The sequence below is a fragment of the Sander lucioperca genome, chromosome 4 (genome assembly GCF_008315115.2).
Source record: "Sander lucioperca isolate FBNREF2018 chromosome 4, SLUC_FBN_1.2, whole genome shotgun sequence".
In the NCBI taxonomy this organism is placed as follows: Eukaryota; Metazoa; Chordata; class Actinopteri; order Perciformes; family Percidae; genus Sander; species Sander lucioperca.
This window is the reverse complement of record NC_050176.1, coordinates 36,145,515-36,160,081: the sequence shown is the minus strand read 5'-3', so window position 1 is coordinate 36,160,081 and position 14,567 is coordinate 36,145,515. Positions and strand designations below refer to the sequence as shown.

The following is a 14,567-nucleotide window of genomic DNA, read 5'->3' as shown; positions in this document are numbered from 1 at the left end:
GTTGACACTGGAAAGGAGTTGCTTTCAATCTTGTAAATGTGTATAATGACAATAAAAGGTATTCTATTCTATTCTAATCAGAGCAGAAAACAAATGGGATGTCAAAGGCTTAACAACAAGCACAAAAAGACTACAAACACCCATCGAATGAGCCATTTAAGAGATTGTACTGGACAAATACTGACTCATCAGGACAAAGAACATAAGAGGGCAAAACTAAATGTTTACTAACTATTAATTTATTTTTATTTAAGCAAGACAAAAAAACAATATAATACAAGTACAAAAGTCTACATACAGTACATGGTGTTAAAAGTACAAATAATTGTTAATGTAATAATAAGACAGCAATATAGATGATCGTAATGAGCAGATGAGGCAGAGGAAGTCATTCACAAAATAAGTACAATAATACTGATAATTGATATTTGACTCACAATAAGTCTAGTTGTGATTTAACTGGTTAAAAAAGAGAGAAGAAGAATTACATGGTAAATATATACAGTATTGTTTATACAGAAATCCACTTGGCAGGAAAATAGAAATGGTCTGTTATCAGTAAAATAGTAAAATATAACTCTTTACTTCTATCTAGTAGCAACAGCTGGAAACTACACATGTTCTCTACAATAGCAAAGCAGCAAAATAAGAAGTTGTAACTTTACAGTCATTTAGAATATACTTCTCAGGGGAAATGTGTCCCCTGGTAAAAATCTTCTTCCAGGTCACAGTTTAAACTTTGAGGTCTTCACTGCCTCTCTGTGATCCCATCATGCACACTGGTTCAAAATGAATAGGAAGTTGGTGTCTTTACATTGAAAAGACTTTCATAAAAACCACCAATGATTACAAAAAGATTTGAAGCCACTGACAACAGTGATGTAATATAGTCAGTTGAGTTTGAAGAGTCGTCGTTAAGGATTGAACACTTCTACCCAAGTCTTCTCTTTATGATTGACCTCTGCTGTCATTTGTTTTTGGTGCTAATTTGCATGTCAGAAAATGTTTAAAGGCCTAATGATTAAGACGCCAATCAGTTAATCACAACATCAAAGGTATTATTCCAGCCAGCAACCTTTGTTGCATGTTATAACTTTCTCCTCACATTTTCTGACTTTTTCTCTACCGTCACCATCAAATATATCCATACAAAAAGAAATTTAAAACGAAATACAAAAACATTGCCATTGTTGGCTTGACCGTGCTTTCCAACAAAAACAACTTCCAGTGTTTGTAGGTGGGAAGCCAGTTGGGATCACATCCCTTGTTGCATTAACAACTACTTCAGGTATGTTTTAGCGTCTGAACGGGGACGTTTGGGAGGAAGACCAGTTAGAGACTAATTCAAACAGCACATAAAAGGTCACTGAATATTGTTCTTTCATAGTATACATACAATTTAACGAAATAAATCATGAAATACTTAACTCATTCTTTAGAGCTGACTCATACAGAGTAAAATAACTGAACACTGGTTTATGTTTAAGTAATACATTAACGTTTCTATATGATTTATAATTGTCTCTTTGTACATTCTTGGAAAGGGCCATCCTGAAAATACAATATATAAAAATCAATAGTTAAGTAATTACATATTTTTTTGGGGAAAAAAGAAAAAATATCAGACTATTAATGAAATGCCTGTTGTGTTCATCGGGTCTTGTTGACTGTGCTGTACAAAGCAGCTGGATCCTCTCCAGTGTCCCGACCTCTGGTTCTGAGAAGAAGACAAAAAGGTGATTCTGAAGATATGAAACAATATAATTCTCATCATAATGTAATAGGAACACAAAAGCAATGTATTAAATTCAAAGTTGTGTGATATGTAGTGAGGATAATGTTCCTGTGTGAGGAGCTGATCACCTCGGGGCAGTACTGTCACTGTTGAACCTGACAGCAGCGTACTCAACAGCTTCCTGTTGCTCCCTGTGTCTGAGGGGCTGAGCAGCTCTGATGTTGGAGTACAGAGGATCTGCCTGGCTGTTGGAGACGTGGATGGTGGCGTACTGAAGGTCAACCTGCTCCTCTGGCTCACTCTGATCAGGTACACATTGCAGGGACACAATTACTTTCAGCTACGCATTTTACATGAGTAGGTTTTTCATTTGAATAGTGCACTCTTGCAGAGGATTGCAACCAGGACAGATGGAATTAATATCCCTGCTTTACCAACATGTTGCTGTATGACAGAAAAAAGGAAAGGCATATACAAGGAAGGGACAAATAGTAAGAAAACTACCAGGAATTTAGTCACATCCAAGACAAGAGGAGAATCAAAGAGAGTGTGATAGAAATTAACTTCTTTGAAAAGAGATAAAAAGAGCAGCATAAGGTCCTTCTCAGTCAGATTTGGTTTCTAGGAGCCCTTAAAGACAGTAAGTGACTCAGCAGTTTTAATGGAATGGGTTTTCTTTTATAGTAGAATAATATACGTAACTATTCTCACCTGTTCCCTGTTGTCTGGTCCAGACGAGGCCCTGGAAGCCCTCCTCTTTCTGGTCAGGAGAATTAAAAAAATAAATGATGGAATGTTTTAGTTCTGACAAACTGACTTTTAGTGATTTAAAGCTAAAGTGCGTGAGGAATGAGGAATTCTAAGTAATGACAACAACACTGTCAGCTCATCCACATGACGCAAGCCTTCGGTGATCGCGGGCCACCCCCACCCCTCCTCCACACAGTTGCTAGTAGCGTTTATCCCTCAAATCGAGGAGGACACAGAGGATTAAAGAAAACATGGACATTTTAGAAGAGGTAATTATCTTGTAATTTTTAAATGATAGCAACGTGGTCAGTCCGTGGGATTGTAGTCCTTCTGCTAAACGTGCGGATCTTTTCTTAGCAGTACAATCACTGACTGAAACATTTCGTGAGCGCTTCTTCAGTTTTTCAGCCATGCCTTCACCTGTTGCAGCAGTTCTCTTCGTCTCCAAAGCTGAACGCTGATGTTTCCTGTCTAAGCGGTGACGTAAAACACATCACTCGAGCTGCTGCGAGGGAATGTAGCCGGACTACACCATTTAATAAACATAGCCATGCTGAGAAATACAGAGAGAGTTGTGTGGAGCTGGTAGGCTTAATTAGCTTTGTGTCAACTCATTTGGCAATGGCTTGAATGTAACAGACGTTCATTAATGTAAAATAATTGCGGCCTATAGCTTTAACAAACAATGATTCAGTGAAACAGAACTGCTCACCTGATCCACAGGAAGACAGAGAGGGATAGGACAGCCAGGAGAACAACACTGATTGTTCCAGCAGCTATTAACGGACTTGCTCCTGAGATATGGTGATCTAAAGAAAACAGACAGTTAATCAGGGTGTTATAACATGTTTAAGCTCATTGGTTCCATAGAGGGATATATGACAAAACCATGCATGTGCGCATATTAAATCCATTTAGTTTAAAAAATCAAAATATGATTTTATGAGCTGATGAACTTGTTAGTGGAAGAAAAATGTAATGATACATGAAAACATGAGAGCCCTGTTTCACACCCAAGTTGAAATCTGGACTGTTCTCTTTCTTGGATCTTGGTATCAGAGATTCTAGGAAGGCAGAGGAGTCTGACTCCCAGATAACTGGAACAAACTCCTATTTTTTGCCTCAACAATGTCCTGCCCTTACTGAAAACATTCAAGCTGGTAAGTTTACAGTTGTAGCTGAATGCAAAAACTTACCTGCTACAACAGTCAGATGTAAGGTGGAGTTCTGACGTCCTCTTCTGTTCTGGGCTTCACAGTAATAATTCCCACTGTGTTCAGCTCTGAAGTCAGTGATGGTGAAGATCTGTCCTGATGCTTTTGGTGAGTCTTCATTCTCCTTGTACCAGGTGTAGTTAGCTGCTGGGTTAGCATCACTGCTACAGGTCAGAGTCACTGAACTGCCCTCCACTATCTCAGCAGAGGGACTCACTGACACAGAGGGAAGCTTTGGACCATCTGGAGGAGATTTAGAGAGATCCATGTCATTCACATCTGATAATGATGTATATTAAATGTTACCATGGCTTTGTCACATGTTATTTTGGATTAAGGGCAGGTATTTTGTGAACAAAAATGTTTTGTGATCTTGGGTGATCTTGGCGCTGTAATGGCGACAGGCAGCAGCAGAGTGAGAGTGAGAGTGTTGTCTTTTAACGTTTAACCTGGTTTCAGCGTCCCTACTAACCTGGATTTTAACTGATCTGCGTGTGACGGTCATAACAATGACTCACCTTAGTTTGATGGGATGTTTTATCCTTTTTACGCTGTTATGCAAACTTTTGGGCGTACTCTGCGAACAAAAGGAGTCCCCCTAATATACCCGCGAGTTTCTCCTGTTCCTGCGTAACTCCGATGCGGGAATTGTGGACACCCAGGCGGCTCTTCCACCAGAGATCATCCGGTCGGCAGTCCCCGCAGAGAACCAGAGTTGGGCATCCAGGACAGGAGTGAGGAAAAGGGGGAGACGCGGCGGCGTACGACAAAGATTGAAGCGACAAGGCCATCGTCGGATACCTCTTCCTTCAATTATCCGTGCCAACGTCCAGTCCCTTCGAAATAAAGTGGACGAGCTTCAGGCAAAAGTAAAGTTCCTTTCAGAATACAGATCCGCCTGTCTCCTCGCCTTGACAGAGACGTGGCTCAAAGATCAGGATCCACTCTCTGATTTTGAGTTGGATTGTTTTGGCGAACCTGTCCGTCTTGATAGAGACTCCACAGTGACGGGAAAATCACTTGGTGGAGGTTTATGTCTTTATGTAAACAAGAAATGGTGCAATACGGTGATTGTCAGAGAAAAACTGTGTACTCCTGATATAGAACTTTTGTCTGTATCTCTACGCCCCTTCTATCTGCCCAGGGAATTCCCACAGATATTTGTAACTCTTGTTTATATTCACCCGAAGGCTAATGCCGACCTAGCGACTCGGGCTATGGTGAAGTGTGTGCAGCGGCTTCAGGGGATTTCACCTGAAGCACCAAACTTCGTCATGGGCGATTTTAATAACTGTAAACCAGGGAAGTCCCTGTGTAATTTTTATCAATATGTCACCTGTGCAACACAACGGACCAAAAGGCTGGACCTCTGTTATGGATCCGTTAAAGGTGCTTATAAATCCTACAGCAGAGCTCCACTTGGCATGTCCGATCACAACTCTGTTTATTTGGTTCCGTCCTACAAACCGGTACTGAAGAGAAACGAAAGAAAGTTGGTTCCGGTTTGGTCAGAGGACTCAATCCAGTGTCTACAGGAATGCTACTGCTGTACTGATTGGGATCTATTTAAAAATGAATGTAAGGATATTGATGAGCTTACAGAGACTGTCTCCGCATACATCACCTTCTGTGAGGAGTTAGTCATTCCTAGAAAACTCATTTCCATATATCCAAATAATAAACCTTGGGTCTCCAAATCTGTTAAAAGCATAATTAATCAACGAAATATTAGCTTCAACCGAGGTAACATGACTCAATATAGAGTATTTCAAAAACAAGCTAAAAAGGAACTTAAGCTTGCAAAATGTAACTATAAGGACAAAGTTGAGAACATGCTGAGCACAGGCAACTCACATCCTGCATGGGAGGGTGTGAAAGCCATGATGGGGATGCAGTCTAAGAAGTGTCCGATTTCCCTGAATTGCATGTCAGACCGTGCCCTCTCAAATGAACTGAACACTTTCTATAATCGTTTTAATACTTATGACTTTAATGAGGAGTTGTCAGTCTTTAATAACATTGCCCCTGGGCAGAGCAATGTCCAGGTTAACAGAAATAAGGTCCTGACACTCTTCAGAGGTGTTATAGAAAGGAAAAGTCCTGGCCCGGGCGCCATTGGAGGCCGTATATTAAAGAATTGTGCTGAACAGCTGGTAGACATGTTTTGTTTTATTTTCAAAATGTCCTTACACCTCCACACCGTTCCTAATCTTTGGAAAGACTCAATTATTGTTCCGGTGCCTAAAAATAAGGCCCCAGAGTCTTTTAACGACTTTAGGCCTGTGGCACTCATGTCCCTTATTATGAAGACGTTAGAGAAGATCGTGAAAGACGAACTTTTGAACTCTGTACAAGATCTACTAGACCCGCTTCAGTTCGCTTACAGACCAAAACGGGGAGTGGAAGATGCAGCATGTACTCTTTTTAACTTGATCTATACCCATCTTGAGGGTGCAAAGAGCTTTGTGCGGCTGCTTTTCATTGATTTTTCTTCAGCCTTTAATTGCATTCAACCACATATTTTAGCAGGGATTTTAAAGAATACTTTTAATATCGATCCTAGTCTTATCTGTTGGCTGATGAACTTTTTAACTGACAGGTCTCAACGCGTGAGAGTGAATAGCATCTTATCCGATGTTCTCTTTTCCTCCACTGGTTCCCCCCAGGGCTGTGTCCTCTCCGCGATCTTATTTATTTTATATACAAATGCATGCAAAAGCCAGCACACCAGGCGTCATATCATTAAGTTCGCTGACGACTCGGTAATAGTGTCGCTGCTGACGCACAACGACCCTGAGTATGGCGCTACCTTAACTGATTTTACAGTGGTGCAAATCGTCTTTTATGAACATTAACGCGGAAAAAACTAAAGAAATGCTGATTGACTTTAGGAAGAATCCCCCCACCCTCTCTCCCACCCTTATTAACGATCAAGCTATCGAAGTAGTGAAGCAATACAAATACCTTGGTATTATAATAGACGACAAACTCACCTTCGAGCCTCAAGTTGACGCTGTATGTAAAAAGTCACACCAGCGCATGTTTTTTTATCGTAAACTTCGCAATTTTAATGTTAAGACTTTTATGAGGATGTTTTATTGTTGTTTTATTGAAACTATTCTTTCTTTTGCCTTTGTGAGCTGGTTTGGGTCCCTCACTCTTAAAAACAAAAACAGGCTGCAATACATAACTAAAGTGTGTGGCAAAATTTCCGACAACTCCCTGACTGACTTAAAATCGCTATATGAGTCAAAGACCTTGAAGAAGGCCCAGTCAGTCTTGGCTGATATAAGCCACCCCCTGAACGGCTACTTCGTGTTGTTGCCGTCTGGCCGCAGATTCTGTCTGCCTAAATGCAGGACAAACAGACACAAAAACTCCTTTGTCCCTGCTGCTATAGGCTTTGTTAATAATTCAATGTGAAATGAGGACTTCTGTGTAGTATGTATTTTTTGTGCCCTCTATTGATAGTGTCTGTTGTTTGTATGGATTATGTGTTGTTTATGATGCATTCTATTGCTGCACAACGAATTGCCCCTCGGGGATAATAAAGACTCCTTGACCTTGGGGCAATCTGTCTGTCAACCTACACAAACAGACCACAGTTAGCATACATTCACATCACTTCTTTGGAGATTGTTAATAAGAGTTCTGTACCAAAGAAATGACATGTGAACCAGGTTCCCTGTGGCTACATGACATATGTCTCTTACTGCTGGGTCACCAGATTTCCTTTTCTCCAGATGTTTGGTACTTACACTGAACATCTACTGACAGAGACGATGACTTGATCTCTCCAAACTGATTCTCAGACTTGCAGTAGTAGTTCCCTCTGTCCTCAGATCTGATGGAGGTGAAATGATAACTTCCTTCTGGTCCTTGAAGCAGTGTTTGGTTCTCCTTGTACCAGGTGTAGTTAGCTGCTGGGTTAGCATCACTGCTACAGGTCAGAGTCACTGAACTGCCCTCCACTATCTCAGCAGAGGGACTCACTGACACAGAGGGAAGCTTTGGAGCATCTGGAGGAGATAAAATAAATTAGGTACCAAAAATTAGGTTGGATTTCTTTGGTGCTACATCTTGTGTTGAAATGAGTAATAGTTTTGTGTAAAAGCATCTAAACCTTTAGAGGTGGTTTGTGACTGGCAGCAGGATGATCTCTTTGTTGGGACCACTTAAGTGATAAACATTAAATTCTAACCAGAGAGTAGAAGAATGTTCCATATTTTTGAGGGGAAACAGAAATAAATTATACCACACAATATGTTTGATATATGTTGTAAATACTGGAATGATGGCCCTGATTAACTATTGATGAGCAGATTTGGTGTAAGAGGGTTGGACTGAGAACAGGACAGAAGTCTGAGGTGGTTTTCTGGATCACTGATGGTTTGAATCCCCTGAACATCCGTGCAGATCTGGGAGACATTTGTAAATAAAACTGTCTTTTCATCATCTACTGCAGCAGCTCAGTGAACTACAGCAGCAGACTGGGAAACAGGCAGAACTGAAGAAAGAACATGATCAACTAAACACTGGAGTGGCTAATAAAGCTTTAACAAGTTGTCATTAGTTACATGATGGTTTTTAAATGAGCTTTGTTTTACTCACATTTTACATTTATATTGATGTATTTCCTTAATTCATTCTGAGCTGTACAGTAATACTGTCCAGAGTCAGAGGACCGGATGGAGCTGAAGATGAGCTGTGGTCCTTCACTGAGATATTTATAGACTGGCTTCTCCTTGTACCAGTATGTGTATTTAGCTGCTGGGTTAGCATCACTGCTACAGGTCAGAGTCACTGAACTGCCCTCCACTATCTCAGCAGAGGGACTCACTGACACAGAGGGAAGCTTTGGACCATCTGGAGGAGAAAACATAGAGACATAGAGACATTTAACATTTCATTCCAAGATGAATTTGTTTTCACAGTGGAAGATATTTAAATCAACACTAGTTCATAGAAACACAAAGTGGGTGGTGAAACTTCACTTCCTTCTATTTTAAAAACTCAGATTGTAGAAACTATGGTGTCCTGTTACCATGGATACTAGTTTGACACAGTTACTGACTCAGTGGAGTAAACAAGGAAATGATTGAGGTTCAGTGTGTTTGGACACTGTCATGTCTACTGATGACCTCTGCTGGTTAATAAGATACATGAGGGCATTAAATAATGAAAATGTGTCAGACATGATTTTTCCTCCTGTGACATTTTCTGACATCATCACTTCCACAAAGAAACTTGAATGGACAGATTCATTCTTCTCAGTCATGTTTTGTGAATGGACCAGAATAAAAAATGAAAGTTAAAACCTTTACCCATGACGTGTTTTACATCTGACATGAAGGGTCAAGATTGCTGAATAACACATTTCAAAGAAGAAAAATGTCAAACAAAGACACAAGTACATATTTTAAACAGACGCAGGACATGTTGACAAATGTTGTGTGGCTACATTTCCAGTGTGAGCTCTTATTTTACAGCTTTACTTTACAGTGAGGTCAGGAAATAAGAGATCATTGATTAGTGATTTGGTTTTCATACAAATCTGCAAAATAAATCACCAAATATCACAGAGTTACATGAAGTTAAGGTACAGTACAAAAGGTTAAAGGCTCCACTAGATGGTGTTATGTCAGAGGAAGACTGTAAGTAAACTCACACACTGAAGGAGAGGGGAAGTCCTCATGTCCTCTTACAGCACAGGAAAAGCTGTCTGCAGGATCAAAGGAGGCTGAATAAGAATCAGATGTTTGTCCCTGAATGTTCTGTCCATTCTTGTACCAGACGTAGGAAGGATGACCAGGTAGAGGACAACTGCTCTGACACTTCAGCTCTGCCCAGTTAGAGGACCAGGAGACCTCTAATCTGCTCACCTGCACCTGGAGATCTGAATATGTGAATAAGGAACAGAAGTCTTAATTTTAGACTGAACTGTCAAACAATAACAACAACACACACAAGACCACAGTCACACACACACACACACACACACACACACACACACGTAACTTAATAAGATGTTGAACACTTTAAAGTAATTTATTAAATAATGTAGATGAAAATGTTACCTGTAACAGACAGAGTGACTCCAGGTGAACCAGTATATTTCCCTGTTGAATGGTTTGTTGTGAACCTGAAATAGTACACAGCTGAGTCTCTCTCTCTCAGGTCTGAGATTCTCAGAGAGCAGAAATTGTTTTCACAGTGATACTGCACATGCTTTGTGTACTCTGAGACTGTCGGATCCGTAAACCAGAATCTTTTCTCAACTTTGGTAACAAGGCCATTTATTGTGGGCGGGTATGTGTAGCTGCAGTGTATGTCCACTGTTGATCCTTTAACAGCACAGATCTGAGTAGAGGTGTAAGTCACTCCCCAGCCATTCTGACCCTGTATCACTGTAACACAGAGCACATCAGGAAGCAGCATGAATTAATAACTTCAATTAACAATCAGTTAATAAGACAAAGTGATCATACTACCAACATGATCTAGGGAAAGGTAATCTGGACAAGCTTCATAATCCTCAGTTATCAGACCAATTATCTGCAGCCATTAAAAAAAGTCATAAAAAGTTCCTCATCATGCATCTGTCTAACTTAACTGTATTTTAGAATTTCATCAGGTTTTATCATATTTTATTATAGTTGGGACATAGGGATATGTGTTACTTCTGGATGCTTTGGCTTTGGTTCTTCCATTAAAAAAACGTTTGCTAAAATAAGCCTGAGAAGTGCTTCTTACATGTCAACAAAAAATACAAATACCTTTTACAGACTCTTCTAGGATAGAGCAGAATTATACATAACATATCTGTTTTAAGCTCCTCTTTTAGGCACTTTCCAACTCCTGTTAGCAATAACTTTTTTCAAGTTATTTCAGAATTTAACAAGAATGAACAGGCGAAGTCTAAACACAAAGGAAAAGTTAAATATGTTGAAAGTTGAAGAGCTGATGTATATTAATATACATAAAACATTTTCAGGGATAATAGGAAGTATATGAGTCTGTACATTTCTTGGTCAGTTTCCTCTCTGTTCACTCTGAGGTCAGGTTGATGCTGAGTGTGAAAACTAAAAAGAAATGCAGAACACTGAAGTCAGAGAGTACAGAAGGAAGTAGCAGGGTTGGGCTCAGATGTGTGATCAATAAAGAGAAGTTGAGACGGTATGTGATGCCTTTACTGACCAGTATTCCTTTAAAAAAACAACCAGGGTCGTCTTTAGAACAGATTAAACAGTAATATGTTTTCACAGAGTGAGGAGGGAACAGTTCTGAATAAAAACCACAATATTCTCTGTTTACATCATGTAAAAGTGCTTAGCACACAGTTACTTCATGCAAAAGACAAAATTAAAAGATACTGTCCAATTAACACAACAACAAACTAAACTGATACCGTCTGCTGAGTTTCCACAATTGTAAACAAAACTAATATTTGTAGCGTTTCTGGAAGTTTGCCTTTCACATAACTCTGATCCACTTATTCACACATAATGACCTTCAGTCCCACATTTTCCCAGAATCCCTCTTTTAAAGAATGAATGTAACTGTAGATATACAGTACCTGACACAGAGAGAAGGAAGACAACAAATCCACTCTCTGCTGCAGTTAAACTCATAGCTGCTCCTCTCATCTCTCTGTGAGAGACAATAAAACATGTCAGCAGATAAAATAATGTACACAGGAGGTATGCAGTATCAATAAACTAATCAATAAACTGTTTCTACTTACAATGAAGACGGGTCGTCTTTAAAGATGCCTCTCCTCTGTTGTCAGTGAGCAGAAGACAGATATCAGGCTGGTAAAGACTACATTTCCTTCCTCTTTTGATCATTATATGCATGAAGAGCCACATGTCAGCACACACCCACAACACACATAAAGTTATTTTGTGTGTTTTTACAAACTATAAACTTCAAAAAGAGAGTAAGAAACTAATGTTGACCTTTTGGTGCAAAACCTGTTTCACCACCAACATCCCACCGACACCAGAAAAGAGCATTCATAAAGAGAAGAGAAGAACAGACAGACAGTTCATCTCTATGTGCACTGATTCAGGATGTCACAGTCTGCAGGTGTAGTGATGGAACAGGAATGTATTTGACCTGTGAACCATGAGGCAGTTTACATGATCAGAAGAAGAGCAGAGTATTAATTACAAGAGGGGATGGAAATATGTATATTCTTTTCTTGGTTTGTCTCTTCTCTGTTCTCTCTGCGGTCAGGTTGCTTCTCTTTGCAGAGAAATGCAGAACACTGAGCTGTGAGAAACTCACATGCATGTTAGTGGTAACTAAACATGAACATGTAACACACATAAACAATCAAACTGGTAGGGTTTGGTGTAGACACACATAGTGATATAATGATGTTGATAAGAAAAAAGTTACTTTTAATGACTTTGGCTTGTTTAGGTGGATCAGTTGGATAAACTGTGTGCAGAGATGTCCTACATTTAAAATGGAATAAAAACACAGGACACTAGAAGGGCACTCTGAGAGCGCAGACCTCTGCCAAAGAACTTTATTTATCCGTTAGGAACTTCATAGGAACATCCAAAGCAATGGGGTCAACCCCTCCCCTTCTCTTAGCTTACAGTTCTCTTGTTTCTTACTAAAATTTGCTCTCAGCAGATTTCTGAATGGGTCTTAAAGGAACACGCCGACTTATTGGGACTTAAGCTTATTCACCGTATCCCCCAGAGTTATAGATAAGTCCATACATATAGAGCGCAACAGTCCCGCCCACAGCGGGTTCCGGAAGTAAAAATACAATGTAATTTCTCCATTGACAGTTGCAGTATAAGCCATAAAATCGTAACCGTTGATGGTAGACTTAAAACCAGCTTGCCGACATGACTAAGCGATTGTATATGCTCAAATAGACGCCAAAAATCATGGGGCGCTAACCTTGTTTAGAGATAAATGTCTTTTATTCGCGATGTCTTGGATAAGTACTTCATTACCCACAATCCTGAACAATCCCACAATCCCACAGTGATGCCTCTGATTGGTGGAACTCATGCTAGTGATGAGGGGGGGAGGGGGAGCTGCCTGCATGATCCGTCACGAGGATTTACGACACTGCACGAATCACGATCAGTTGCACGCTTCTGACGTTAGCCTCCACCGGGAAGCTAACGTTAGTTTAGCTAACAGCTAATTCGGCTAACCACTAGCTGACAGCTTGATTCAGTCTAAAATAACGTTAACTCACACTTAACACTGGGTAAAGCCGGCTACATAAGCCGTTATATATGTTAACGGTTATTTTCAGGTTTTATTTTGAGGGTCTTTTAAAGTTATTACATGCTGTCTCAGCTAGCGGTTAGCCGAATTAGCTGTTAGCTAAACTAACGTTAGCTTCCTTTGTTCAGTGGTGCGCGGTGGTTTATGGATTGATTGATTGATTGATTTTAGTTGGTTGTGGTTTTGCTTTTAAATTCTTTTAAGGAGGAACTTTTAATTGTTTTATTCTTTGTTAAATAAATTTGTTATTCCTCTACACTGGTTTTACTCACCGTTTTAAACACCACTGGTTTTACTGCTCTCCCCCGATATAAAGGACCTGTTAATCTTGTATCTTAAATTTGAAACTTGGTAGTTTTAAGAGGTCCTAGGCCTCAGCAAAACCTAGGTGGTGTTGTCGGCCCCCCATTTCAACTTAACCACGCCTTGCAACGTTCTTACACATACCCTTCTCATCTCCGTGCATGTCGTAACTCTGTCTGATCCTAGAGGTTACCGGTTCCAACTAGCCTACTGCTCCCAATAAGTGACAAAATAACGCCAACATGTTCCTAGTTAGTTAGTGATTTGTATAGTCACAGCTTGTACAAATAACAAGGTCACATGAGACACAGCCATCTTCTAACTGTAAACATACTGGGAACTAATTCTCAGAAGATGAAGCACTGCTACTTCTGCTACTTGGGTGGAGTGATATTACTCCAACTCTGAGCGAACTCTCTGCTCCTCACCACGGGGCTTCTCAGGTGCTGGGGGCAAATCACTCCGCCCAAGTAGCAGAAGTAGCAGTGCTTCGCCTTCTGAAGGCTATGTATGGACTTATCTAACTCTGGGGGATACGGTGAATAAGCTAAAGTCCCAATAAGTCGGTGTGTTCCTTTAAGAGGAAACTCTAAGATGGGGACGTCTAGTGTCATTTAGGAGGATTTAGATTATTGTCTACTCTGAGAAACAAATCGGTTTAATCAGAGCAGAAGACAAATGGGATGTCAAAGGCTTAACAACAAGCACAAAAAGACTACAAAAACCCATCAAATGAGCCATTTAAGAGATTGTACTGGACAAATACTGACTCGTCAGGCCAAAGAACATAAGAGGGCAAACTAAATGTTTACTAACTATTTTTTATTTAAGCAAGACAAAAAACAATATAGCACAAGTACAAAAGTCTATATGCAGTACATGGAATACAAAATACAAAAAATAGAAATGGTCTGTTATCAGTAAAATAGTAAAATATAACTCTTTACTTATATCTAGTAGCAACAGCTGGAAACTACACATGAAACACATGTTCTCTACAACAGCACAGCAGCAAAATAAGAAGTTGCAACTTTAGTCATTTAGAATATACACTCACCTAAAGGATTATTAGGAACACCATACTTATACTGTTTGACCCTATCCTATCAATATGGGCCAACATTTCTAAAGAATGCTTCCAGCACCTTGTTGAATCAATGACAAAGAATTAAGGCAGTTCTGAAGGCGAAAGGGATCCCCCACACCATTACACCACCACCACCAGCAGCCTGGCCAGTGGTAACACGGCATGACAGATCCATGTTCTCATTCTGTTTACGCCAAATTCTGACTCTACCATCTGA

General features: G+C 40.0%; 1 protein-coding gene across 1 annotated transcript in view; it reads right to left on the bottom strand.

Annotated features, from left to right (window-relative positions):
* Positions 1 to 117: 117 nt before the first annotated feature.
* Positions 118 to 14,567, bottom strand: part of LOC116036646 (sialoadhesin-like) — a 31,370-nt gene continuing 16,920 nt past the window's right edge. The window contains exons 10-15 of the mRNA XM_036000608.1: positions 7,607 to 7,718; positions 3,682 to 3,830; positions 3,198 to 3,294; positions 2,447 to 2,495; positions 1,864 to 2,051; positions 118 to 1,717 (exon numbers count right to left, since the gene is read on the bottom strand). Coding sequence (XP_035856501.1) covers positions 1,651 to 1,717; positions 1,864 to 2,051; positions 2,447 to 2,495; positions 3,198 to 3,294; positions 3,682 to 3,830; positions 7,607 to 7,718 — 662 coding nt within the window. The 3' untranslated portion in view covers positions 118 to 1,650. The remainder of the gene's footprint in view (positions 1,718 to 1,863; positions 2,052 to 2,446; positions 2,496 to 3,197; positions 3,295 to 3,681; positions 3,831 to 7,606; positions 7,719 to 14,567) is intronic.